The following is a 27,547-nucleotide window of genomic DNA, read 5'->3' on the forward strand; positions in this document are numbered from 1 at the left end:
TGGGAGGTATATTCAGTGGCCCTTTATTTTATAGTGCCATGAAATAACTATGAAATAAATAGTAATGACAAACCATTACTATTTATTTCAGTAGCTTTTTAGCCTGACAGGCAGAAATACACTTTTAACTTCCATCTTTACTCAGGGAAATGTACAATTCTGTGCTCTCAAATATGCGATACCCAGATCTATCTTTATGTTCATTCTGTAAGTAGTGATGACTAAAATATATTTCCAAGGATTTTATCCTGTAGATTCTGAGAAGAGATATGAGTTAATGTGTAGTGTTCTCTGGATTGGCTGAAGAGGGTGGCTGCCTTGAATTGTTCCAGTTAATGTCTTTAGGCCCTTTTCCAGGTTGATAGGAAAGGCAATGCAAACTTTCTCTCTTATACTCTAACAGGTCTCAATATTAGTTGTTCCAAATGTTTGGTTTACTCTGTGTATATAGAGGAAGATTTAAATATCAAGTAATGAAGTCAAACAACTTGTAGAATGTACAGCACTGTTAGCTATGGACTCTCATTGTGTTGTGCATCTATTTACTATAGCTGCCACTCCAGCTCCCACTGCTGCACCAACTCCCATACCAACTGGACCCCCAACTATTCCCACAACTGATCCGATTATGGCACCTTTCCTTAATATTTCAGCTTTCTCTCTAGCTTCACTTTCCTGTTTTCTCCTCAGCTTCTCTTCTTCTTCCCTTAGACACACTCCTTCAAACCTTGCCTTAAGTTCTTCCATCTCTCTGAGTCTCTGCTCTTCGCTCTCTTTCAGGAGCCTCTTCTTCTCTTCTTCAATCAACTTCTCTGCATGTTGGTACATCTCAGTGGTGTAGTGGCTTCCTCCATTCAACTTCACCATCTTGTTTATCTTGTCAAGAAGCTCAGTGACCTGAGATGGATTCTGATCATAGTTTTTGAAAACATGATATCCACCATTACATTTGGCAAATAAAGTATCCAGATCTGTATTTCCATTCAGGAAGTCTTCAATTGTTTCATCATCATCATCATCATCAAGAAGGTCTCCATTTGTGAAGAGAACCATGGTGTATTTCGATGCTTCAACACCAAAAAAATCCTGAATTATCTCCACTGTTTCCTTCTCCTCTTCAGTGAATCTTCCCAGCGCGATCACAACCAGGAACACATGGGGACCAGGAGCGGAGAATAGCAGGCACTGTGAGATCTTTTTCAATGCCTCCTCCCGTGTTAACTCGGTGTCAAACAAGCCAGGTGTGTCGATAACAGCTACACTTTGCCCACCCACCTCTCCTCTTTTCTTTTCACATGTTGATGTCACAGAATTAGATGACATTTTTGACACAAAATGTTCTGTCCCCAGGATGGTGTTTCCTGATGCACTCTTCCCAGCTCCCGTCTTCCCCAGCAGAACAATCCGGACGTCCTCATTTTGTTCTGTTGGAAAAGAAGGAAAGATTGTGACTTTAGAAAGAATTCTAATGTTGATGTTCTTTCTGTTTGGTCATCTTATGGAACACCTACTAAACATGTTCAGTCTCACATTACTTCTTAGACATTGACGGTCTATAGAATATTAACTGTAAGCAAATTAACAATGACATTATCTATAAATGAAGCTACATGTAATCCTCCATTCATTTTATTAAAATGTATTAAAAATGTAATAAAAAAAACAATTATTTTGTGAAAACCCACAACAACAAAAAGTTTCCATCTCTGTCTTGTAGCCTACATACAGTGAAGTGAAGAGTAAGAACTCACCAGTCATGTTTGGGTTTTGGAATGCTGTCAAGCTCTTCTCAGGTCTAGTGTTCCCAACCAGAGCAACCAGGGTCTCTGTTGGATGAAAAATAAAATGTTGTTACTGTAGAGAGAGACGTGTGCTGTTGATCTGTAGAGAGAGAAGTGTGCTGTTGATCTGTAGAGAGAGAAGTGTGCTGTTGATCTGTAGAGAGAGAAGTGTGCTGTTGATCTGTAGAGAGAGAAGTGTGCTGTTGATCTGTAGAGAGAGAAGTGTGCTGTTGATCTGTAGAGAGAGAAGTGTGCTGTTGATCTGTAGAGAGAGAAGTGTGCTGTTGATCTGTAGAGAGAGAAGTGTGCTGTTGATCTGTAGAGAGAGAAGTGTGCTGTTGATCTGTAGAGAGAGAAGTGTGCTGTTGATCTGTAGAGAGAGAAGTGTGCTGTTGATCTGTAGAGAGAGAAGTGTGCTGTTGATCTGTAGAGAGAGAAGTGTGCTGTTGATCTGTAGAGAGAGAAGTGTGCTGTTGATCTGTAGAGAGAGAAGTGTGCTGTTGATCTGTAGAGAGAGAAGTGTGCTGTTGATCTGTAGAGAGAGAAGTGTGCTGTTGATCTGTAGAGAGAGAAGTGTGCTGTTGATCTGTAGAGAGAGAAGTGTGCTGTTGATCTGTAGAGAGAAATGTGATGTTGATCTGTAAAGAGAAGTGTGATGTTGATCTGTAGAGAGAAGTGTGATGTTGATCTGTAGAGAGAAGTTAGAGAGAGGTCTGATGTTTATCTGTAGGGAGAGGTCTGATGTTGATCTGTAGAGAGAGAAGTGTGATGTTGATCTGTAGAGAGAGAAGTGTGATGTTGATCTGTAGAGAGAGAAGTGTGATGTTGATCTGTAGAGAGAAATGTTATCTTACAGAACAGCTACTAAAGCTACTTTTTCTGTCTCACATTGCTTCTTAAACTTGCATTTTTGGTCTATAAAATACAAACTCTAAGAAAATGTACAATGACATTATCTACAGGTAACAGCCAAAAATAAAGGAAACACCACTGACAGAGCTGTCATTGTCCATTTCTTGCCTACCCACCAAGTTTTCACATTTGGCGAATATGGCAGCAGTGTCTTACTGCCTTGGATAGAACACCAGTTTAACAGCCGCAATAGAAGCGAGTAAAATGCGTCTGAAAGAAAGTTGGGGATACAACCAATTTTCCATGTATGTTTTTGGACTTTCTCAGAAATCCTAATAACAGGAGTTTTTCAAAATGTCGACACAGAAGGTGTGAAGATGAATCTGAAGATGAAAGGAGATCTATGCTACAACTGATGAGTCTGTGGTCTCAAAAGGGCTCTCTGACATCAATGCTGGAATGAGACAAGGAAGAGGCAGACATGAGTATGCCTTCATCTTAAAGATGCCCTTCAAACAGGTGCACAGACCATTATAATTTCAAAAGTGGATACAGACATCATTGTCCTCCTTGCTGGTCTGTTCTACTATCTTACCAAGGATTATCCAACCATAAAGCTGTGGGTTGTTTTTGGTATGGGGGAAAAGTTACTTGGAGATTTGTATCATCACCATCTACGAGAAGCTTGGAATGCACAAGAGTTTGGCTTTGTCAGGCTTCCACACATTCACAGGTTGTGATACAATATCATAGTTTCATGGAAAGGGCATAATGAAAGCTTGGAGTGCATGAAGTCATTTCTACGGTAACAGACCTACGCTTTGACTCAGTTCTCACTTGTATGCCAAACAAAAACCATTGAAATCAAAGTTTAACAAATCATATATTGAAAACACTACAAATAATGTATGCCTGAGTAAGATCCTGTGGATTTATGTATGCATCTACACTATACATACAAAAGTATGTGGACACCATTTCACATTTCTGGGACTGTTTTATGGTTCATGTCCCTTTGTTCCAGTGAAGGGAAAACGCTACAGCATACAATTGCATTCTAGACGATTCTGTGCTTCAAACTTCGTGGAAACAGTATGCCAGGCCTAATCGCCCAACATCAGTGCCCAACCCCAACATCAGTGCCCAACCAGCAATGTTCCAACATCTAATGGAAAGCCTTCCCAGAAGAGTGGCATCTGTTATAGCAGCAAAGGGGGGGACCAATTCCACATTAATGCCCATGATTTTAGGATTAGTCCTGACTCACAGTCGGCGTTCCAATTCATCCCTAAGGTGTTTGATGGAGTTGAGGTCAGGGCTCTGTGCAGGCCAGTCAAGTTCTTCCACACTGATCTAGACAAAATATTTCTGTATGGACCTTGCTTTGTGCACAGGGGCATTGTCATGCTGAAACAGGAAAGGGTCTTCCCCATACTGTTGCTACAAAGTTGGAAGCACAGAATCTGCTAGAATGTCATTGTACCCTGTATTGTTAAGCTTTCCCTTGACTGGATCTAAGGGGCCTAGCCCGAACCACGAAAAACAGCCTCCAGACCATTATTCCTCATCCACCAAACTTTACAGTTGTCACTATGCATTCGGGCAGGTAGCGTTCTCCTGGCATCTGCCAAACCCAGATTAGTCTGTTGGCTGCCAGATGGTGAAGTGTGATTCATCACTCCAGAGAACACGTTTCCACTGCTCCAGAATCCAATGGTGGCGAACTTTGCACCATGCCAGCCGACGCTTGGCATTGTGCATGGTGATTTTAGCCTTGTGTATGGCTGTTCGGCCATGGAAACCCATTTCATGAAGCTCCCGACTAATAGTTATTGTGCTGACGATGCTTCCAGAGGCAGTTTGGAATTCTGTAGTGAGTGTTGCAACCGAGCAGAGACGATTTTTACGTGCTACGTGCTTCACGTGCTACGCGCTTCAGTCCTGTTCTGTGAGCTTGTGTGGCCTATCACTTGGTGGCTGAGCCATTGTTGTACCTAGACGTTTACGCTTCACAATAACAGCACTAACAGTTGACCGGGGAAGCTGGAGCGGGGCAGAAATGTGACAAACTGACTTGTTGGAAAGGTGGCATCCTATGACGGAGCCACGTTTAGAGCCACTAAGCACTTTAGTTGGGCCATTATGTTGCCAATGTTTGTCAATGGAGATTGCATGGCTGTGTGCTCAATTTAATACACCTGTCAGCAATGTGTGTGGCTTAAATAGCTGAATCCACTAATTTGAAGAGGTTTCCACATACTTGTATGTATATAGTGTATCTGGGACCAAGGGTTGAACTAATAAGACAAGAATAGAGATTCTGACAACACACTTGTCCCATCTCCAAATTTTGTTTACACCCAAAACCACGTTGATCTGCTGGACAGACTGATGTTCCTCTACCCATCCTGTGCTGAAATAGGCCTATATTGCTTCATGTCATGATCAACTTGTGAATATCTTTTAACCCAATTGCAGATGAAGGTCATATGTTGGCGGTTTCTTGAAAATGGATGGCATTCTACAGACAGGTAAATACTACAAGTTTGAACTGTGATTTATTGGTGATGCTTATTCCTAGCCACAATGATGCAAAATAGCACCCCCTGCTGGTGAAGCACTTGACCTACACAGCTTTCACAGTACAGCAGAAATTACCAGTTTACAACCACTCTGGAAGTAGTCCCCGACCCCATCACCATTTATTGTAGTGTAGCATCACTTGCTGTTGAAAATGGACACTTGTCTGTATGTGCATAATAATGTACTTTTAGTTACGACAAGGCTTTGGTCTAAAATATCTATTATAAGAAAATGTATGTGAAAATATGAAAATTGAAAAATAGAGCAAAGTACATAGTTTTTTTGATGCCTGATATTTTAAACAATGGCTAGAGGTTTCATTCCTATAGTTAATAGTGTAACGACCATGGGTTTATAAGATATCGACTCTGCCACTTGAGCATGATTTTGCGGCAAAGTCGATAGCGCGCTGGACTTCGGGCTAGAAGGTTGAGGGTTCGAGACCTGCTCCCTGCCTGTTTCATTACATTGGTGTCAGAAGTGATCGGACCTTACATCCACGACAGTGCGTGTGCTTGGCTGGTGAGCGCGTTCCTGTAAAACGTAGGTTCGAGACCTGCTCCCTGCCTGATTCATTACAATATAGCTTTGGTGTTGATGTATCAACTAAAAGTAAGGTGGGTAACATGCAGAGCACAAATTGAATTAGTCTTTGCTTCATTACAATCGGAGAAATAGTAAAACCGATTAACAGGAGAACACAGAAATATTTACACATCTCTGCGTTTTCTGATGAGAGTATCTCTGTTGTTCTTCCTCAAAGCGCATTGGTACAAATAATCTGTGTCGAGAAACTACCAGTACAACATCGCATTGTACTAAAACTGACCTTGCCATTGGCTGCGTGGAGTTGCCCGCCAGGTTTACATGTTTGAACACTGAAATGTGATATGTAATCAACATCTCGATTAGGCTGATTGAAATCATTATTTCGTTGAATGATTTTCAATTTGACTATCATTATTTGTATATAGCCTACACGTTCTCGTTCTGAACTTCTACATTCTTGATCACAACGAAAGCATATTGCGCAAAATGGCACGCAGCATCATTTGCATGTGTGCAAAAAAAAGTTCAACATTCACCTTCTGCTACACAGTTTGACACATATGTTCGATTAATCCAAAATATGCACCACACAGAACGCACTGTAACTTTTTAATTTTTTTATTGTTTTATGCTGCAAACCAAACGCAGCGTTCATTGGAAATGAATGCACTTCTAGTGTACCAAGGCGTAACACCAGTGGGATGGGTGTGGCTTCCTGACAACGACCAAAAGAGCAGCTGCTCACCATTTTACAGCGCCATCTCAGTTAAACCTCTGACACTGCCAAAATATAATCTATGCAGGTGTAGTGTTGGCTATCGCAGTTTAATGCTTGATATGATTGAATTTAGGCCTAGGCTTGTTTTACTCTAAGGTTTGTAAACAATGTAAATGTGAACAAACACTGTATAGCCTCAAAAAATTGTTACAACTACGCATTTGATATCAGTCTACCCATAGCTCTGACTATGAATGATTTTTTTTAGGGGATCGGGTGGGAAGGATGCTTTGTTATTGTTTCAATGAAAGATTATAGTTTTAAAAGGGTACGAGAGCTTTAATAGTGCAGGCAAAAAATGTAGTGCAGAATGTGTACTAAATATTTAAATCCATATAACTCCTACATCATTATGCCTATATTTACAAATGACATGTATCCATTAGATACTCATTACAATAAACATATTGTAGAAGGTGTTGTACAAAATATTGAATACGTAGTCTTTCCAAAAGATTCAGATATTACACTTCTTTATATTTCATTTTTGAAAATCAAATTTGGAAAAAACACCCATTTGGAATATCAAAACATGCAACAAGAATGTGGTTCATGCTTGTGCCTTGTAATAGTAATTTATAGACGTCCTTACCTTTGCCTGCCTGTTGTGAGAGTAGAGTCTAGAGTCTTCTGTCTACAAGCGGAGATGCGGCTGATGTTTTATAGAGATGTGGGGCATGCCTCGTTGTACTTCATGATGTGATTGGTCACCCTTTGATGTGATTGACTAAAACTAAAACCTTAAAGGGTGAACAGTCAGGTGATTTCTTGTAAATCCTGGGTTGAGTTCCTGCACAGACTACATTGCTGACTCACACCAGATCTTGCAACGCCTGGATGGGTATTTAATATATCAGCTAATTGTCACGTTTTGACCAGTAAAGGGGTTATTTGTTATTGTAGTTTGGCCAGGTGGCCAGCTTTAGGAAGAGTCTTGGTAGTTCCAAAAATCTTCCATTTAAGAATGATGGAGGCCAATGTGTTCTTGGGAACCTTCAATGCTGCAGACATTTTTGTTACCTGTCCCCAGAGATCTGTGCCTCGACACAATCCTGTCTCAGAGCTCTTGTCTAATCAATTGAATTTACCACAGGTGGACTTCAATCAAGTTGTAGAATCATCTCACGGATGATCAATGTAAACAGGATGCACCCGAGCTCAATTTTGAGTCTCGTAGCAAAGGGTCTGAATACTTCCAGTACCAGTCAAAGTTTGGACACACTTACTCATTGAGGTGTTTTTCTTTATTATTACTATTTTATACATTGTAGAATAATAGTGAAGACATCACACAACTATGAAATAACCATATGGAATCATGTAGTAACCAAAAAAAGTGTTAAACAAATCTATATATATTTTATATTTGAGATTCTTCAAAGGTGCCACCCTTTGCTTTGATGACAGCTTTGCGCACTCTTGTCATTCTCTCAACCAGCTTCATGAGGTAGTCACCTGGAATGCATTTCAATTAACAGGTGTGCCTTGTTAAAAGTTAATTTGTAGAATTTATTTCCTTAACCTCACTAGGGTAGGGGGCAGCATTCGGATTTTTGGATGATAAGCGTGCCCAAAGTAAACTGCCTGCTACTCAGGCCCAAAAGCTAGGATATGCATATAATTGGTAGATGCGGATAGAAACAATCTAAAGTTTCCAAAACTGTTAAAGTAATGTCTGTGAGTATAACAGAACTGATATGGCAGGCAAAAACCTGAGAAATCCATCCAGGAAATGCATTTATTATGAAATGCCTGTTTTTCCATTGAAAGCCTATCCACCATACAAAGACTTATGACCCAGTTCACGATCCCTATGGCTTCCACTACATGTGGCCAGTGTGTGAAAAATTCTTTATTCACCTTATTTGTTGGATATGTAACAATTATCTACTTAACAAACAATAAGATTTGTGTCCTGCTAAAGCTGTGTTTTATGGTCTCCACTCTAGCACCTAGTCTTGGTGTTGAGGACATGGGTTCTACTAGAGATAGCTTGAAGCTGACAATTGATTTGTGTTGGTGATAAAAACCTAAAAGCTAGCATTCTATAGACAAGATTTGGTGTGTGTGACTCAAGATAGAGAGAGCCTGGAAGGGTTAAGAACAATGCCTCATTGTCTCATCTTCCTGGCATCTGGGAAACTAAGTTAAAGACCAGCCTGACCAGATAACCAAGGTCGCTTATGGGAAGGTTAGAAGTGACTGACTAAGCAATCTTGGTATCAGCTATATAAAAACGGTGCATCGTCTGTACAGGCTAAACTCTCAGCCTAACAGTCAGTCAAGACTGGTGGGCCGATGGTCTCATTACTGCAATAATTAATCGATATTAAATAAAAATGATTTTTTTGAAGAAATGACCAAGACCAAGTCTCTCTCAGTACTGAATTTCCACAACACCAGTCTTTAGGCATCGTTTCAGGCTTTTACTCTGAAAAATGGAGGGAGGAACACCACTTTCAATGAGATGACAATGGAAATTTCCAGACATAAGTCCAGCTCATGACCGGGAGCACCTTTCTTGTTTCTCCTTTTCTATTGACAAAGCTATTGTCCGGTTGAAATATGATCGATTATTTATGACAAAAACAACCTGAGGATTGATTATAAACATCGTTTGACATGTTTCTACAAACTTTTATGGTACTTTTTTGATTTTTCGTCTGTCTGTTGTGACCGCGCTTTGTTCCAATGGATTACTGAACAAAACGCACCAAATAAACTGAGGTTTTTGGACATAAAGAGGGACATTATCGAACAAAACAAACATTTATTGCATAACACGTAGTCTTCGGAGTGCAACCATATGATGATCATCAAAGGTAAGTGATACATTTTATCGATATTTCTGACTTTTGTTACTCCTCTTCTTGGCAACCCCGTCGCGAACCTCGATGCCTTGCTCCCAGACAGACTCTCCTTCACTGTAGCAACGAGAGTAAAACATTTAAACGTGTTAACCCTCGCAAGGCTGCAGGCCCAGACGGTAACCCCTGCCGCGTCCTCAGAGCATGCGCAGACCAGCTGGCTGGTGTGTTTACGGACATATTCAATCAATCCTTATCCCAGTCTGCTGTTCCCACATGCTTCAAGAGGGCCACCATTGTTCCTGTTCCCAAGAAAGCTAAGGTAACTGAGCTAAATGACTACCGCCCTGTAGCACTCACTTCCGTCATCATGAAGTGCTTTGAAAGACTAGTCAAGGACCATATCACCTCCACCCTACCTGACACCCTAGACACACTCCAATTTGCTTACCACCCAAATAGGTCCACAGACGACGCAATCACCATCACACTGCACACTGCCCTAACCCATCTGGACAAGAGGAATACCTATGTAAGAATGCTGTTCATCGATTACAGCTCAGCATTTAACACCATAGTACCCTCCAAACTCGTCATTAAGCTCGAGACCCTGGGTCTCGACCCCGCCCTGTGCAACTGGGTCCTGGACTTCCTGACGGGCCACCACCAGGTGGTGAGGGTAGGCAACAACATCTCCGCCCCGCTGATCCTCAACACTGGGTCCCCACAAGGGTGCGTTCTCAGCCCTCTCCTGTACTCCCTGTTCACCCACGACTGCGTGGTCATACACGCCTCCAACTCAATCATCAAGTTTGCAGACGACACTACAGTGGTAGGCTTGATTACCAACAACGACGAGACGGCCTACAGGGAGGAGGTGAGGGCGCTCGGAGTGTGGTGTCAGGAAAATAACCTCACACTCAATGTCAACAAAACAAAGGAGATGATCGTGGACTTCAGTAAACAGCAGAGGGAGCAGCCCCCTATCCACATCTACGGGACGGTAGTGGAGAGGGTGGAAAGTTAAGTTCCTCGGCGTACACATCACGGACAAACTGAAATGGTCCACCCACACAGACAGTGTGGTGAAGAAGGCGCAGCAGCGCCTCTTCAAACACAGGAGGCTTAAGAAATTTGGCTTGTCACCAAACACACACAAACTATTACAGATGCACAATCGAGAGCATCCTGTCGGGCTGTATCACCATCTGGTACGGCAGCTGCTCCGCCCATAACCGTAAGGCTCTCCAGAGGGTAGTGAGGTCTGCACAACGCATCACCGGGTGCAAACTACCTGCCCTCCTGGACACCTACACCTCCCGATGTCACAGGAAGGCCAACAAGATCATCAAGGACAACAACCACCCGAACCACTGCCTGTTCACCCCGCTATCATCCAGAAGGCAAGGTCAGTACAGGTGCATCAAAGTGGGGACCGAGAGACTGAAAAACAGCTTTTATCTCAAGGCCATCAGACTGTTAAACAGCCATCACTAACATTGAGTGGCTGCTGCCAACATACAGACTCAACTCTAGCCACTTTAATAAATGGAAAAATTGATAAACTTATCACTAGCCACTTTAAACTATGCCACTTTATATAAATGTTTACATAATGTCAAGTTGCGTCAATTCGAATCTGGTATCAGAACAAAATAGTCAGCACATAGTAACTTATGATTTCTTTGTACTTTAATTAATGCAAACACTTGAATGGTAAATATGTGGCTCGTATATACGGGCTCTCTGTAACACCTCGCAGGGCAGACAGAGAACTGAGTTACACATCCTTTGCTTTTCATTAAATACTCTGACAGAGATAGTTCCCGCTCACTGCTGGCCTGTCAGAGGGAGGATGAGCGTGGTTTAAACTTACTCATCCTATCGTTGGCGTGCAGGTTGGTCCCAACCTCGAGACGCCTCCTGTTGCCGGGCGTAGTTATTATCTTTGGCAGTCGATTTATCTTGAGACTGCACAATGCACAGTTCTCTAAAACCCCAACACCCCTCTGCATATACATTTCACCCATATCCTGCCCTTATCTTTTAACAAGCTCTTCCATATCCCTGATTTACAGCATCTGCATTCTTTCCATATGACTCAACATCCCATGAGCCCCTTCCACTCACACAGCAGTATGCTCTTATCATATAGAGTATAAACTTATTATAGCATAGCTTCTTTGTTATATTATATAGGTTATGCAAACAAATAGTTGGTCAAACCCTAAAAATAACCTACATTACTCATCTCATATGTATATACTGTACGCTATACCATATACTGCATCTTGCCATCTTGATGTAATTAAATGTATCACTAGCCACTTTAAACTATGCCACTTTATATAAATGTTTACATACATTACTCATCTCATATGTATATACTGTACTCTATACCATCTACTGAATCTTGCCTATGCCGTTCGGCTGTCACTCATTCATATATTTTTGTAAATATTCGTATTCATTCCTTTACCCTTGTGTGTATATAAGGTAGTTGTTGTGGAAATGTTAGGTTAGATTACTTGTTAGATATTACTGCATGGTCGGAACTAGAAGCACAAGCATTTCTCTACACTCGCATTAACATCTATTAACCATGTGTATGTGACAAATAGATTTGATTTTGATTTGATTTAAACTCAGTGCCTCTTTGCTTGACATCATGATAAAATCAAAAGAAATCAGCCAAGACCTCAGAAAAAAAAAATCGTAGACCTCCACAAGTCTGGTTCATCCTTGAGAGAAATTTCCAAACGCCTGAAGGTACCACGTTCATCTGTGCAAACAATAGTACGCAAGTATAAACACCATGGGAGCACGCAGCCGTCATACCTCTCAGGAAGGAGTCACGTTCTGTCTCCTAGAGATGAACGTACAGTGGTGCGAAAAGTGCAAATCAATCCCAGAACAACAACAAAGGACCTTGTGAAGACGCTGGAGGAAACAGGTACAAAAGTATCTATAGCCACAGTAAAATGAGTCCTATATTGACATAACCTGAAAGGCCGCTCAGCAAGGAAGAAGCCACTGCACTAAAACGCCATAAAAAAGCCGTACTACGGTTTGCAACTGCACATGTGGACAAATATTGTACTTGGAGAAATGTCCTCTGGTCTGTTGAAACAAAATATAACTGTTTGGCAAAAATGGCGATCGTTATGTTTGAGGGAAAAGGGGGAGACTTGCAAGCCGAAGAACACCATCCCAACCGTGAAGCATATTGGTGGCAGCATCATGCTCTGGGGGTGCTTTGCTGCAGGAGGGACTGGTGCACTTCACAAAATAGATGGCAACATGAGGAAGGAAAATTACGTGGATCTATTGAAGCAACATCAAGACATCATTGAAGAAGTTAAAGAATGGTCGCAAATGGGTCTTCCAAATGAACAATGACCCCAAGCATACTTCCAAAATTGTGGCAAAATGGCTTAAGGACAACAAAGTCAAGGTATTTGATTGGCCATCACAAAGCCCTGACGTCAATCCCATAGAAAATATGTGGGCAGGACTGAAAAAGTGTGTGCGAGCAAGGAGGCCTACAACCCTGACTCAGTTACACCAGCTCTGTCAGGAGGAATCGGCCAAAATTCACCCAACTTATTGTGGGAAGCTTGAGGAAGGCTACCCGAAATGTTTGACCCAAGTTAAACAATTTAATGGCAATGCTACCAAATACTAATTGAGTGTATGTAAACTTCTGACCCACTGGGAATGTGATGAAAGAAATACAAGCTGAAATAAATCACTCTACTATTATTCTGACATTTCACATTCTTAAAATAAAGTGGTGATCATAACTGACCTAAGACAGGGCATTTTTACTAGAATTAAATGTCAGGAATTGTGAACAACTGAGCTTAAATGTATGTAAAGGTGTATGTAAACTTTTGACTTCAACTCTTTCTCCCTGGCATATTACATCATTTATGCAGCAGCATACAAGACATTTTTGCATTCACCTTTGTGTGTTGCGGTCCGTCATGGGCAATTTTTTTCATCAAACTGTGTCGTCAGAGTCTGGCATTCTTGGGATTCATGGTGCTTTCAAGAGAACTGGGAACTCAGAAGAAAAAAAGTTGAATCATGATGACGTCAGTGATCTTCAGGTCATATCTCTACAAAGAGACCCGAGTTCCGAATTTACAATTCCGAGTTGGATGAAAGTTCAAAACATATTTTCCCAGTCGTAGCTCATTTTTCCAAAGTTCCCAGTTGTCTTGAACTCACTAAAGTCAGGTTTTGCTGTTCTGAGTTAAGTTGTTTTGTGTGCTGCAACAAAGCATGCTTCATTGACAGCATGGCTGATGTTGAATGTTTATACTTTTAAACTAGGAAAAGAGACGTGATGATGACTGCTAGCTAAGATTTTGAAAGTATGATGTTGACAGTCCAATCAATGCTACTGTAGATATGTAATTTCATGTTATTTATCTGTGGCCACTGACCTTGAGCCTTCTTGGATGGGCACTTCTAATGTAACTAAACTAAAAAGAAACGTCCTCACTGTTAACCACATTAATTTTCAGCAAACTTAACATGTGTAAATATTTGTATGAACATAACAAGATTCAACAACTGAGACAAACTGAACAAGTTCCACAGACATTTGACTAACGACTAACAGAAATGGAAAAATGTGTCCCTGAACAAAGGGGGGGGGGTCAAAATCAAAAGTAACAGTCAGTATCTGGTGTGGCCACCAGCTGCATTAAGTACTGCAGTACATCTCCTCCTCATGGACTGAACCAGATTTGCCAGTTCTTGCTGTGAGATTTTACCCCACTCTTCCACCAAGGAACTTGCAATTTCCCAGACTTTTCTGGGGAAATGGCCCTAGCCCTCACCCTCTGATCCAACAGGTCCCAGATATGCTCAATGGGATTGAGATCCGGGCTCGTCGCTGGCCATGGCAGAACACTGACATTTCTGTCTTGCAGGAAATCATGTACAGAACGAGCAGTATGCCTGGTGGCATTGTCATGCTGGAAGGTCATGTCAGGATGAGCCTGCAAGAAGGGTACCACATGAGGGAGGAGGATGTCTTCCCTGTAACGCACAAAGTTGAGATTGCCTGCAATGACAACAAGCTCAGTCCGATGTTGGTGTGACACACCGCCCCAGACCATGATGGACCCTGCATCTCGAAATCTCACCCCTGGTGAGACCAAACCGTGACTCGTCAGTGAAGAGCACTTTTTGCCAGTCCTGTCTGGTCCAGCGACGGTGGGTTTGTGCCAAACAATCGACTCCGGGATGCTGCCTTCCAGGTAGAGTTCCTCTGTCCAGTGTCTGTGTTCTTTTGCCAATCTTAATCTTTACTTTTTATTGGCCAGGCTGAGATATATGTCTTTTTCTTTGCAACTCTGCATAGAAGACCAGCATCCCGGAGTCGCCTCTTCACTGTTGATGTTGAGACTGGTGTTTTGCGGGTACCATTTAATGAATCTGCCAGTTGAGGACTTGTGAGGCATATGTTTCTCAAACTAGACATTCTAATGTACTTGTCCTCTTACTCAGTTGTGCACCGGGGCCTCCCACTCCTCTTTCTATTCTGGTTAGAGACAGTTTGCGCTGTTCTGTGAAGGGAGTAGTACAGTGTTGTACGTGATCTTCAGTTTCTTGGCAATTTCTCACATGGAATAGCTTTCATTTCTCAGAGCAAGAATAGACTGACACGTTTCCGAAGAAAGTTCTTAGTTTCTAGCTATTTTCAGCCTGTAATCAAACCCACAAATGCTGATGCTCCAGATGCTAAACTAGTCTAAAGAAGGCCAGTTTTATTGCTTCTTTAAATCAGAACAGTTTTCAGCTGTGCTAACATAATTGCAAAAAAAATGCTAAATTGTAAAACTATAAACTTGGATTAGCTACCACAACGTGCCATTGGAACACAGGAGTGATGGTTGCTGATAATTGCCCTCTGTACGCCTATGTAGATATTCCATAAAATAAATCAGACGTGTCCAGCTACAATAGTAATTTACAACATTAACCATGTCAACACTGTATTTCTGATAAATTTGATGTTATTTTAATGGACAAAAAAAAAGTGCTTTTCTTTCAAAAACAAGGACATTTCTAAGTGACCCCAAACTTTTGAACGGTAGTGTAAATATTTGGACGAGCAATGTCGGAGCGGCATAGACTAAAATACAGTAGAATACAATATATACACACACATATGAGATGAGTAATGTAAAATATGTAAACATTATTAAAGTGACTAGTATTCCATTATTAAAGTGGCCTGTCACGATTGTGTAGAGAGACGGACCAAGGCGCAGCGTGCTCAGAGTGCCACATAATTTATTTAGTGAAATTTTACAAACAACCAAAATAAATAAACAACCAACAAACCGTGACGACAAAGGTGCAACATGCACTAACTCAAAATAAAATCCCACAAAACATAGTGGGGAAATGGCTGCCTAAATATGATCCCAAATCAGAGACAACGATAAACAGCTGCCTCTGATTGGGAACCATACTAGGCCAACATAGAAACAAAGAAACTAGAATGCCCACCCTAGTCACACCCCGACCTAACCAAAATAGAGAATAAAGGATCTCCCAGGTCAGGGCGTGACAAGGCCAGTGATTTCAAGTCTATGTATATAGGGCAGCAGCCTCTAAAGTGCTAGTGATTGCTATTTAACAGTCTGATGGCCATGATATTGAAAAACAGCTTCTGTCTCCCAGTTTTGATGAACCTGTACTGACCTTGCCTTCTGGATGATAGCGGGGTGAACAGGCAGTGGTTCAGGTGGTTGTTGTCCTTGATGATCTTTTTGGCCTTCCTGTGACATCGGGTGGTGTAGGTGTCCTGGAGGGCAGGTAGTTTGCCCCCAGTAATACATTGGGCAGACCACACCACCCTCTGGAGAGCCCTGCGGTTGCGGGTGGTGCAGTTGCCATACCAGGCGGTGATACAGCCTGACAGGATGCTCTCGATTGTGCATCTGTAAAAGTTTGAGGATTTTAGGTGCCAAGACAAATTTCTTCAGCCTCCTGAGGTTGAAGAGGCGCTGTTGGTAGAGTTGCCAGACGGTGTCGTGGAATATTGCTTCAAAAATATAAAAAACTCTTACAAGAACTTTTGAATTCAATATAGGCTTTAATACAAAGTAGCAAAGCCGAGCCCTTCCATGGAAGGACCCTACCACACACGCCACAGAGCCGAGCCCCTCCATGAAAAAGACTAAATTCTCATATTACAGAGTCCTATCTTTATAGGATTCGATCTTTGCTTAATGTGTAGAGTCCCCTCCCTCTATATGATAATAGCTTCCCTAGACCGTTCTTCACCATTATCTCTCCATATCAGTTCTTGCTTGTTAACGCACACACTGTTCCGGTTTGGATTACAATGGTGGCAGAACCCCCTAGCTTACACAACAAAAATAAATGTATTGTATATTGTTCACGTCAGTCAATTTGCCACCATCCTTCCTCCTGCTTCCTCCTGACATTGGTACAATTGTATCTATGTTCTCAGCTAATGCAATCTCTGTCATGACATCCTACTCAGAGACAGCATTTGCACTGCATGCCCCCACCTCGCTATCCGGCCAATGTACTCATTGTCCTTGCTACTTCCTGCTATTCAATCATTGTTTTCATTAGTGGCTCAGCATATCAGCTGCCCCTAGTAGCCCCCTAGCTCTCTATCCGGTCATTGTACTCATTGTCCTTGCTACTTCCTGCTATTCAATCATGTTCCTTCAACATACAAATATAGCCCGCTTGGAGTTTGCCAAAAGGCACCTGAAGACTCTCTGGTCTGATGAAATCAAGATTGAACTCTTTGGCCTGAATGCCAAATGTCCTGTCTGGAGGAAACCTGGCACCATCCCTACGATGAAGCATGGTGGTGGCGGCATCATGCTGTGGGGATGTTGTTCAGTAGCAGGGACTGGGAGACTGGTCAGGATCGAGCGAAGGATGAACGGAGCAAAATACAGAGAGATTCTTGATGAAAACCTGCTCTAGAGTGCTCAGGACCTCAGACTGATGTGAAGATTCTCCTTCCAACAGGACAACGACCCTAAGCACACAGCCAAGATAATGCAAGAGTGGCTTCGGGACAAGTCTCTGAATGTCCTTGAGGGGCCCAGCCAGAGCCCGGACTTGAACATCTCTGGAGAGACCTGAAAATAGCTGGGCAGCGACGCTCCCCAACCAACCTGACAGAGCTTAAGAGGATCTGCAGTGAAGAATGGGAGAAACTCCCCAAATACAGGTGTGCCAAGCTTGTACCGTCATACCCAAGAAGACTCGAGGCTGTAATCACTGCCAAAAGGGCTATAACAAAGTAGTGAGTAAAGGGTCTGAATACTTATGTAAATGTGATATTTCAGGTTTTTATGTATAATACATTTGCAAACATTTCTAAAAACCTGTTGTTGCTTTGTCATTATTGGCTATTGTGTGTAGATTAATGTGGGACAAAAAATATTTAATCAATTTTAGAATAAGGCTGTAATGTAACAAAATGTGGAAAAAGTGAAGGGGTATGAATACTTTCCGAATGCACTGTAGCTATCTGAGAGCATGATTTACAAGAAATACCCTGATTGAATAAAGAGGGACTCAATGACCTAGGTTTTATCATGCAGAGGAGCGCATGGTCGAGGTCCTGTCCGTAAAGATGTGCAGGCGTTGCATTTTATTAACCAATGGTTGTGAGCAACATCATCCAGCTCGCACTATCACATTATGTAGTTAGCTGATATATTAAATACCCATCCAGGCGTCATAAGATCTGGTGTGAGTCTGCAATGTAGTGCATATCTCAACCTAGGATTTACAAGAAATCACCTGACTGACTAAAAAACTAAAACCTTAAAAGGGTGACCAATCACATCATGAAGTACAACAAGGCATAAGCTCACATTGCTATAAAAGGTCAGTTGCATCTCCACTTGTAGACATAGGACTACACAACTCAGCAGACAGGCAAAGGTAAGGATGTCTATAAAGTTACAATTAAAAGGCACAAGCCTGAACCACATTCTTGTTGCATGTTTTGATATTACAAATGGGTGTTCTTTCCAAAGAGATTTTCAAAGATGAAGTATAAAGAAGTTTAATATCTGTGAATCTTTTGGAAAGAATACGTATTCAATATATTTTATACAAAGCCTTCTATAATATGTTTATTGTAATAAATATCTACTGGATACATGTCATTTGTAAATATAGGCATTATGATGTAGGAGTTATGCACATTCCTAAAACAGGACTAATAGGGACTTAAATATTTAATACACATTCTGCACTTAGTTTTGTTGCCTGTACTATAAAAGCCATCTTACCTTTTTAAAACAATAATCCTTCATTGGAACAATAACAAAGCATTCTTCCCACCCATCCCCTAAAAAACTAAGGGCTGGGGCTGGAAAAACATAACCGTTCTCATTCATAGGCAGAGCTATGGATGGACTGATATCAAATGCATAGTTGTAAATGTTTGTTCACATTTACATTGTTTCCAAACATTGGAGTAAAACTTGCAGCGTTGCAGAGGCAGTTGCAGTGCGTTCTGTGTGGTGCATATGTTGGATTTATCGAACGTGTCAAACTGTATGCGTTGACGGCTTGACAGAAATGGTAGCAAAAGGTGAATGTTAAACTTTTTTTGCACACATCAAATCATATATTCATATATTTTTTGTTTTGTTTTACATTATCAACAACAACAAAATTGGACAAAGAACTAGTCATGTCTAAAATATATGTAATAGTAATTTTATCCATGCATTTGCCACAAGCCACAGCATACCCATACAATTACTTGAATCCTTGTCATCAGGACATCATATAAGGCGGCCAAGGCGCCCTTGCTCACAGTATGAGGGTCAACAGCGTTACGATAATGGCCTTTAACTTCTCCCATGTCTTTTTAGCTATCGTACACAAAATGTAGGTAGAGAAGGAAGGCAGGGGCTCGAGTGTAAACAATCAAAATCGCCCTGTAGGCTGCCATCAGGCCATGTTGTGCATTGTGCTTAGAATTTGAAGTGGAGCTCCTATTGCATAGAGAGATGCTGACGCCATTTCAGATTGGTGAAATTATACTTAGCATACTAAGCTTAACATACTGTACATCTTTTCTCTTAAATGCCTCCTTTTGACAAACCTCTCTACTTTCCTTCTGAATTGCTTCATAGAGAGGGAAATATTATTAGATACAAATGTAATTGATGTATGTATATATATATATATATATATATATATCTCATTCTTTATATATATATTCTTTCTATATGTCCCACACAAAATGGATTCTATTCCACGTTTCAACTGGTGTTCTACCCAATGCAGTAAGACACTGCTGCCATATTTTCCTAATGTGGAAACTTGGTGGGTAGGCAAGGAATGGACAATGACAGCTCTGTCAATGGTGTTTCCTTTATTTTGGCAGTTACCTGTAGATATTGTCATTGTTAATTTGCTTAGAGTTTGTAATTTATAGACCAAAAATGTAAGTCTAAGAAGCAATGTGAGACTGAAAATGTAGTTTTAGTAGATGCTCCACAAGATGGCCAAACAGAAAGAACATCAGCATCAGACTTATCTCTACAGTAACAACATTACATGTTTTATCCAATAGAGACCCGGATTGCTCTGGTTGGGAACACTAGACCTGGTAAGAGCTTGACAATGCTCCAAAACATGACTGGTGAGTACTTAGTCTTCACTTCACAAGATGGTGATGGAAACTGATTTGGACTGTTCTACCTTTTATTCATTACAAAAAAAAATCATGCCTTGCAAGGAATGGGCTAAAATATAGGGTCATTTGTATGCTTGTCAGAACACTACTTTTAATCTCCATACTTCTTCTATTTCATCACTTCCCTGTATTGCCGGTGCAATGACCATAAGTCTGATATGCCTAGTTGTGTCTTTCAAAACATGTGATAAAGCTATGCATTTTCAAGTAAGCTATGTCCTCTGCAGTGTTGATTGTATGTCATAATAGAAAAAAGGCTAATATGCAACTCTTGTGATGTTCCACCCTGGTCATAGGCCTCCCAGGAGTTCTCAGAATCAACAGCTGCTTTTAAAACAGTAACATCTTTTCCTTGTTATCCAACAGAGAAACGGATTGTGCTGTTGGGGAAGACTGGTGCTGGGAAGAGTGCAGCAGGAAACACAATCCTGGGGACGAGATTGTTCAAATCACAATTACGTTCCAACTCTGTGACTAAAGATTGTGAGAAGAAAAGAGAAATAGTGTGTGGGCAGAGTCTGGCTGTTATTGACACCCCGGGGTTGTTTGACACAAAGTTTACACAGGAGGAAGCAAAAGAAAAGATCGCTCTGTGCATCAACTTCTCTTCTCCGGGTCCTCATGTGTTCCTGATTGTGATCAAGCTGGGAAGATTCACTAAAGAGGAGCAGGAAACAGTGGAGTTGATTCAGAAACTCTTCGGTGACGAAGCATCAAAATACACCATGGTCCTCTTCACACATGGAGAGAAACTTCAGGATAGAACAATTGAAGAATTTCTGTCTGGAAGTCCAAATTTAGTAAACTTAGTTGACCAATGCAAGGGGGGATATCACGTCTTCAACAACAAAGATAAGAATCCCTCCCAGGTCACTGAGCTGCTTGAGAAGATAAACAACATGGTCATGATGAATGGAGGAAGCCATTACACCACTGAGATGTTCCAGGAGGCTGAGAGAAAGATTGAAGAGGAGAAGAACAGGATCTTGAGAGAGAATGAAGAGAAGAGAAACAAAGAGGAGGAGAAACTGAAGAAAATACTTGAAGGAGAGGCTCTGGAGAAAGCAAGAATGGAGCTGAGGGAAAAACATGAACGAGAGGCTCGAGAGAAAGCTGAAAAAATGAACACAGCTGTGCATTATCTAGGTGTTGCAGGTTCTGTTGCTGCAAGTGGAGCTACTATTGGAGGTATTATTGCAGGACCACCTGGTGCAGCAGTGGGTGCGTTAGCAGGAGCTATCACTGGAGTAATTGAGGTGTTGTTTGAAGAATATGTTTGCTGTATACAATAAAAATATTTATTTGACTTGACTGCTAAGTAATTTAACCATATAACTGTTTTAGTATGTTTATTAACATATTAGTATCCTAGCAATAGCGATGATCGTGTTATGGGTTAGACAGAATGATCTATGTGAAGTGGTATTGGCTAGAGGGAAGTAAACAAACGTCTGTCCATAAGGGTGGGATAGGAGCCAGCTGATAGATCATCATTAACTCTCTTATATAATATTTTCTCAATGTGTTTGTCATTATATTCTCTTAAGATGAATATCATAATTTATTAGAATAAAAATAAGTGTTCTCTCTGCATATAAGAAGAGCAATTATGTGACTGACTCCCTGACCTCAAGGCCTCTCGTGACTGATAACAAGACCTGTGAGATGTTTGGCGGACTACCGGAACAAACACCACCTGCCCAGCAACAGAGATTGATTGTTCATCCTAAACACAGAAGGGGGGTCTGTGCTTGTGACTTCATATCTTGTCTTTGCAGCTGTATGACCCAGTGTGGCAAATAAATCTAGCTTGAGCTTTCTTTGGAGTCCGGCTGGAATTTGTATCAGAACAATTGGCATTGTCGGCAGGATTTACCACAACTTACAGTCCGAATCAGTGGAACAGGAGCCGGTACACAAAAACGAGATAGGCAGAGTTCACATAGCTGTTTCCACTCATTCTGACATGTTTGGGAGATGAGGGTTGTAGGCTGAATATAAATGATGGGAAACTGACCTAGAAAGCCTGGATTTATTCAGTAAGCCCATTGTATATATGTGTCACATAAGTTAAAGCCGTGTTGAATAGACCAAACTGCAGCAGGTATGTGGATACTCATATTTTAATTCAAAAAAGGAGTAAAGCATCCACCGGACAAAAACAATATACACGACAGGAACAGTCTTGCAGGCACACAAAACGCAATGCAAGAACAACTACCCACAACCCCAAAGAAAAACACACACTACTATATAGGACTCCCAATCAAAGGCAACTCAACACACCTGCCTTCAATTGGGAGTCCAATCACCAACACAACACTTAACACACAAAAAACCTTCCACATCCTGACCAAAACTAATACAATCCCTCCCTCTGCTGGTCAGGACGTGACAATATGCAACTGGTTGGAGCCCCTAAGGGGTTCAGCAACCAGAAGGTTAGGGTTTTGCCATCCGAAGTTTAGGGGTTTGGCCACCAGAAGGTTAGGGTTTAGCCACCAGAAATGTAGACGGTTTAAGTTTCTGTATTGTTTGTGTAGTATGTAGATAAGGTTATAGGCGTTTTCCGGCAGTAGTGGCTGTCAAGGAGGAGACATTGTCACTATCTGGTAATGTGAATGATGATCGACTGTTGCCTGTGAGTTCTAAAGGGGGCTCACCTCCGTGGGTGGAGAAGAACAGAAGTATTAAGAACTTATTTGAAATCGATATGTGTGTGTATATATGGCTGTGGACTGGCTGAGGCGATAAGTAAAGAGATTGGTTTGTGCCCTAGAGGGGCTAAGTATTAGAGACCGATTGTGTAGCAATAAAAAAACATTAGTTGTCAATACCGGTAATGTGTGTTGTCAACAACAGTGATACTTGAGGAGTGACACTGGAATAAGACATTAAGTCTCCCATAATCTCCAGTAGTAAATTGGCAGACGCTTCAGTATGGTTCTCAACACAAGGTATCAGGTCCCGTGACCAAATGATTAGGGACCCATACTGTAACTACAATCCAGGGAAGTGGGTATCCCTACCTGGAAACATTTTAATAGAGAGTAATAGTGCCCTGGGTGAGGATATCTAAAAACCCTATACACCATTTGGAGAGGAGCATGAATAATAACTATTGAAATGTCGTCCTGGGGTCCCTACACTCCTGTAAAAGGTGGACTAGAGAAAGACACATTTATCAAAGTCATAGAGGAGCTGAAAGAGGCGCACGAGCAATCTACCAATTTCATCTCGAATATGGTCAACAACAACAACAAAAAATCTGATCTAATAAGGAACTCAGAGATGCTATTGTGAGCTGGCAAAGTGGCATAAAAGAACAGTCAGAGTCCGGCTGAAATTTGTACCGGAACATAGAACCTAGAGTGCCTTGCAAAAGTATTCATCCCCTTGGCATTTTTCCTATTTTGTTGCATTACAACCTGTAATGTCAATGGATTTTTATTTGGACTTCATGTAATGGACATACACAAAATTGTCAAAATTGGTGAAGTGAAATGAAAAAAAATACATAAAAACAAATTACAAACGGAAAAGTGGTGCGTAGATACAGTTGAAGTCAGAAGTTTACATACACTTAGGTTGGAGTCATGAAAACTCGTTTTTCAACCACTCCACAAATGTCTTGTTAACAAACTATAGTTTTGGCAAGTCGGTTAGGACATCTACTTTGTGCATGACACAAGTAATTATTCCAACAATTGTTTACAGACAGATTAGTTCAGTTATAATTCTCTGTATCACAATTCTAGTGGGCCAGAAGTTTACAAGCATTAAGTTGACTGTGCCTTTAAACAGCTTGAAAATGATGTCATGGCTTTAGAAGCTTCTGATAGGCTAATTGACATAATTTGAGTCAATTGGAGGTGTACCTGTGGATGTATTTCAAGGTCTTCCTTCAAACTCAGTGGCTCTTTGCTTGACATCATGGGGAAATCAAAAGAATTCAGCCAAGACCTCAGAAACACAATTGAAGACCTCCACAAGTCTGGTTCCTCCTTGGGAGAAATTTCCTTACGGCTGAAGGTATCATGTTCATCTGTACAAAAAATAGTACGCAAGTATAAACACCATGGGCCACGCAGCCGTCATACCGCTCAGGGAGGAGACGCCTTCTGTCTCCTAGAGATGAACGTACTTTGGTGCGAAAAGTGCAAATCAATACAGTGGTGATCCAAACTGACCTAAGACAGGGAATTTGTCAGGAATTGTGAAAAACTGAGTTTAAATGTATTTGGCTAAGGTGTATGTAGACTTCTGACTTCAAATGTATGTATTCACCCCCTTTACTATGAAGCCCCTAAATAAGATCTGGTGCAACCAATTACCTTCAGAAATCACATAATTAGTTAAATAAAGTCCACCAATCTAAGTGTCACATGATCTGTCACATGATCTCAGTATATATACACACACCTGTTCTGAAAGGCCGCAGAGTCTGCAACACCACCAAGCAAGCGGCACCATGAAGACCAAGGAACTCTCCAAACAAGTCAGGGACAAAGTTGTGGAGAAGTACAGATCAGGGTTTGGTTATAAAAAAAAAATATCAGAAACTTTGAACATCCTACAGCGCACCATAAACTCCATTATTAAAAAATGTGAAGAATATGGCACCACAACAAACCTGCCAAGAGAGGGCTGCCCACCAAAACTCACAGACCAGGCAAGGAGGGCATTAATTAGAGAGGCAACAAAGAGACCAAAGATAACCCTGAAGGAGCTGCAAAGCTCCTCAGCGGAGATTGTAGTATCTGTCCATAGGACCACTTTAAGCCATACACTCCACAGAGCTTGGCTTTATGGAAGAGTGGCCCGAAAAAAATCTGTGTTTGGTGTTCGCCAAAAGGCATGCGGGAGACTCCAAACATATGGAAGAAGGTACTCTGGTCAGATGAGACTAAAATTGAGCTTTTTAGCCATCAAGGAAAACGCTATGTCTGACGCAAACCCAACACCTCTCATCACCCCGAGAACACGATGTTTTTCATCAGCAGGGACTGGGATACTGGTCAGAATTGAATGAATGATGGATGGAGCTAAATACAGGGAAATTCTTGAGGGAAATCTGTTTCAGTCTTCCAGAGATTTGAGACTGGGGTTCATCTTCCAGCAGGACAATGACCCTAAGCAACACTCAAGTGATTTAATGGGAAACATTTAAATGTCTTGGAATGGCCTAGTCAAAGCCCAGACCTCAATACAATTGAGAATCTGTGGTATGACTTAAAGATTGCTGTACACCAGCGGAACCCATCCAACTTGGAGGAGCTGGAGCAGTTTTGCTTTGAAGAATGGGTAAAAATCCCAGTGGCTAGATGTGCCAAGCTTATAGAGACATACCCCAAGAGACTTGCACTATAATTGCTGCAAAAGGTGGCTCTACAAAGTATTGACTTTTGGGGGGTGAATAGTTATGCACGCTCAAGTTCTGTTTTGTCTTATTTCTTGTTTGTTTCACAAATAATATTTTGCATCTTCAAAGTGGTCGGCATCGTGTAAATCAAATGATAAAACCCCCCCCCAAAATATATTTTTTATCCCAGGTTGTAAGGCAACAAAATAGGAAAAATGCCAACGTGGGTGAATAATTTCCCAAGCCACTGTCACTACTGAAAGTTTAACTAGCTAACTTTTCTGATCAATAAAGCTTAATGAGATCCATGTGGATTCTCTTCTGTGTTCATTACATGACCAACACACAAAACATTTTAAAAAACAGAAAATAACAGGATTGGGTGTTTCATGCAGCAGGAGCCTCGTTTGGAGGAACAGATGCAGTGTCAGTTGAATTAAATTAAACTGAATTGACTAGAACCATAGATTATCATGTGATCATATTTCAAGACAAAGAGCAGATATTACACTCAATGTTTTGTTTTTATTCAGTGAGGACATTTTTCTTTAAATAACACAATTATCATGACACAGTTTATTAAAGCTGGTAATTCCCAAATTATGATACTTACAGTAACAATGCTAATCAGAAGTGCCTTGCATGCTGAAGAATGGTTCTCGTAGAAAAAAATAGAGGCCCTTTCAAAACCAAGCCCTAACTAGCCCCTTCTTGTAGGCCAGGGGTAGGCAACCCTGTTCCTGGAGTGTCTCAGGTACTGCAGGATTTGTTCCAACTAGGCACCATACCAGACCAACTGAGCTAATTGATCAGTTCAGTGATTGCCTAAATTCAACACATCTGGTCTTCCATCAAAAACATGAAGTACCTGCGGCATTCCCGTAAGCTAAATATGATGTGGCTGTGCATGGCACTGATTTGTGTGTGTGTGCGAGCAAGTAGAAAAATATGTTGACTCACCCTACTTGAAGAGAAACGCCAAAGACATCCTCCTGTCTTTCAAGTTGTTGAAGCGGTCTATGAATCTCATACAGCACACGTGTAACAGGGTTATATTGGTAATTCCCATTGCCACTTTATTGTTAAGCCAATGGGTGTTTGGTTTTATTTTTGTCTTGCCTTCACCTACTCAACATGGCATCTTATTGGCTGGTTTGCGTAGCTTGCTTACGAGGGAGGATGTTTCATTTAGAATCGTCCCAGTGAACAAGCACCGAACCAGCGGTAAGTTATTTGTTGCAAAGCACTGTACGTCAAAAGTGATTTTTATTCTCCCAAGTGATGATTTAAATATTTGTTGTGTATTTTGTTGTAGAGATTTCCAGCTAATACTAGCTAGCAACTTACTGTGTCTGGTGGGGGGGTTTGTATATTTTGTACAGTGCGTGAGTGCAGAGTTGGATCGTGAGTCGTGCATTGCATGACGTGCAATTTTGTGCTGTTCCTATCAGGTACATTGTTAAAGATATTATATTGTATATTGTAATTGTATTATTTTGCTAACTACATTGCCCATTGAACAAGCACCAAACTAGCGTGCGTGAGTGCAGAGTTGGATGGTGAGCCGTGCATTGCATGACGTGCAATTTTGTGCTGTTCCTATCAGAATAAAGCTCCACGACTGGTGTTACAAGTTGGAGTTTGTGTCGGTTATTGATTGTACACAACGCAAGAAGAGTACTGTTACAGTGGTGCCGTGACCGTTCTTCTGGATCAGATCTTCCTTCGCTGGATTTCCATCTCAGAACTTCGCCGTGGTTGCCGTTGAAGAATAAGATAAGAAGGCAATATCGCATTTCGCCAGAAGAGGGCCCTACTGCGACGTTTTACTATCGAAATGGATGATTTCTCTGGTTGAGACTTTCTCTACTTGTTTATTTGCAATTCTAACGTATATCTGATATAAGTAGGGTGAGTTTTACCAGTGTACTAGATATAGGTTAGATTTTGACTTGAGGTAAAAAAATATATATTTTGCCATTGACATTTTTATTAGTCTGTTGATTTCCCATTATTAACATGGAAGGTGTTGGGAGAGGTAGGGGTTTCCTGACATTTCATCTGTCACCATCTGTTGGTAGGGGTTCAGCCAAA

At 41.2% G+C, this 27,547-nt stretch overlaps 2 protein-coding genes across 4 annotated transcripts; one reads left to right on the plus strand and one right to left on the minus strand.

The window, feature by feature from the left end:
• On the minus strand, positions 1-26,515 carry LOC123744212 (GTPase IMAP family member 9). 3 transcript variants are annotated; one of them, XM_045722971.1, is made up of 4 exons: positions 26,414-26,489; positions 13,316-13,409; positions 1,752-1,826; positions 1-1,424 (listed from the first exon to the last, which is right to left on the minus strand). In XM_045722971.1, the coding sequence occupies exons 3-4, from the start codon at positions 1,756-1,758 to the stop codon at positions 523-525; spliced, it is 909 nt and encodes a 302-aa protein (XP_045578927.1). In that variant the 5' UTR covers positions 1,759-1,826; positions 13,316-13,409; positions 26,414-26,489; the 3' UTR covers positions 1-522. The 3 variants fall into 3 exon arrangements, with proteins under 3 accessions (XP_045578927.1, XP_045578925.1, XP_045578926.1); XM_045722969.1 differs by lacking the exon at positions 13,316-13,409 and having other exon boundaries at positions 26,414-26,515; XM_045722970.2 differs by lacking the exons at positions 13,316-13,409; positions 26,414-26,489 and adding an exon at positions 7,136-7,328.
• Positions 18,100-21,910, plus strand: LOC106610439 (GTPase IMAP family member 9). Its single transcript, XM_045722968.2, has 3 exons — positions 18,100-18,317; positions 19,969-20,037; positions 20,458-21,910. Exons 2-3 carry the CDS (start codon positions 20,019-20,021, stop codon positions 21,381-21,383), a joined length of 945 nt encoding a protein of 314 aa, XP_045578924.1. The 5' UTR covers positions 18,100-18,317; positions 19,969-20,018; the 3' UTR covers positions 21,384-21,910.
• Positions 26,516-27,547: the final 1,032 nt, after the last annotated feature.

Source organism: Salmo salar, chromosome 08, assembly GCF_965601325.2.
Source record: "Salmo salar chromosome 08, fSalSal1, whole genome shotgun sequence".
Classification (NCBI taxonomy): Eukaryota; Metazoa; Chordata; class Actinopteri; order Salmoniformes; family Salmonidae; genus Salmo; species Salmo salar.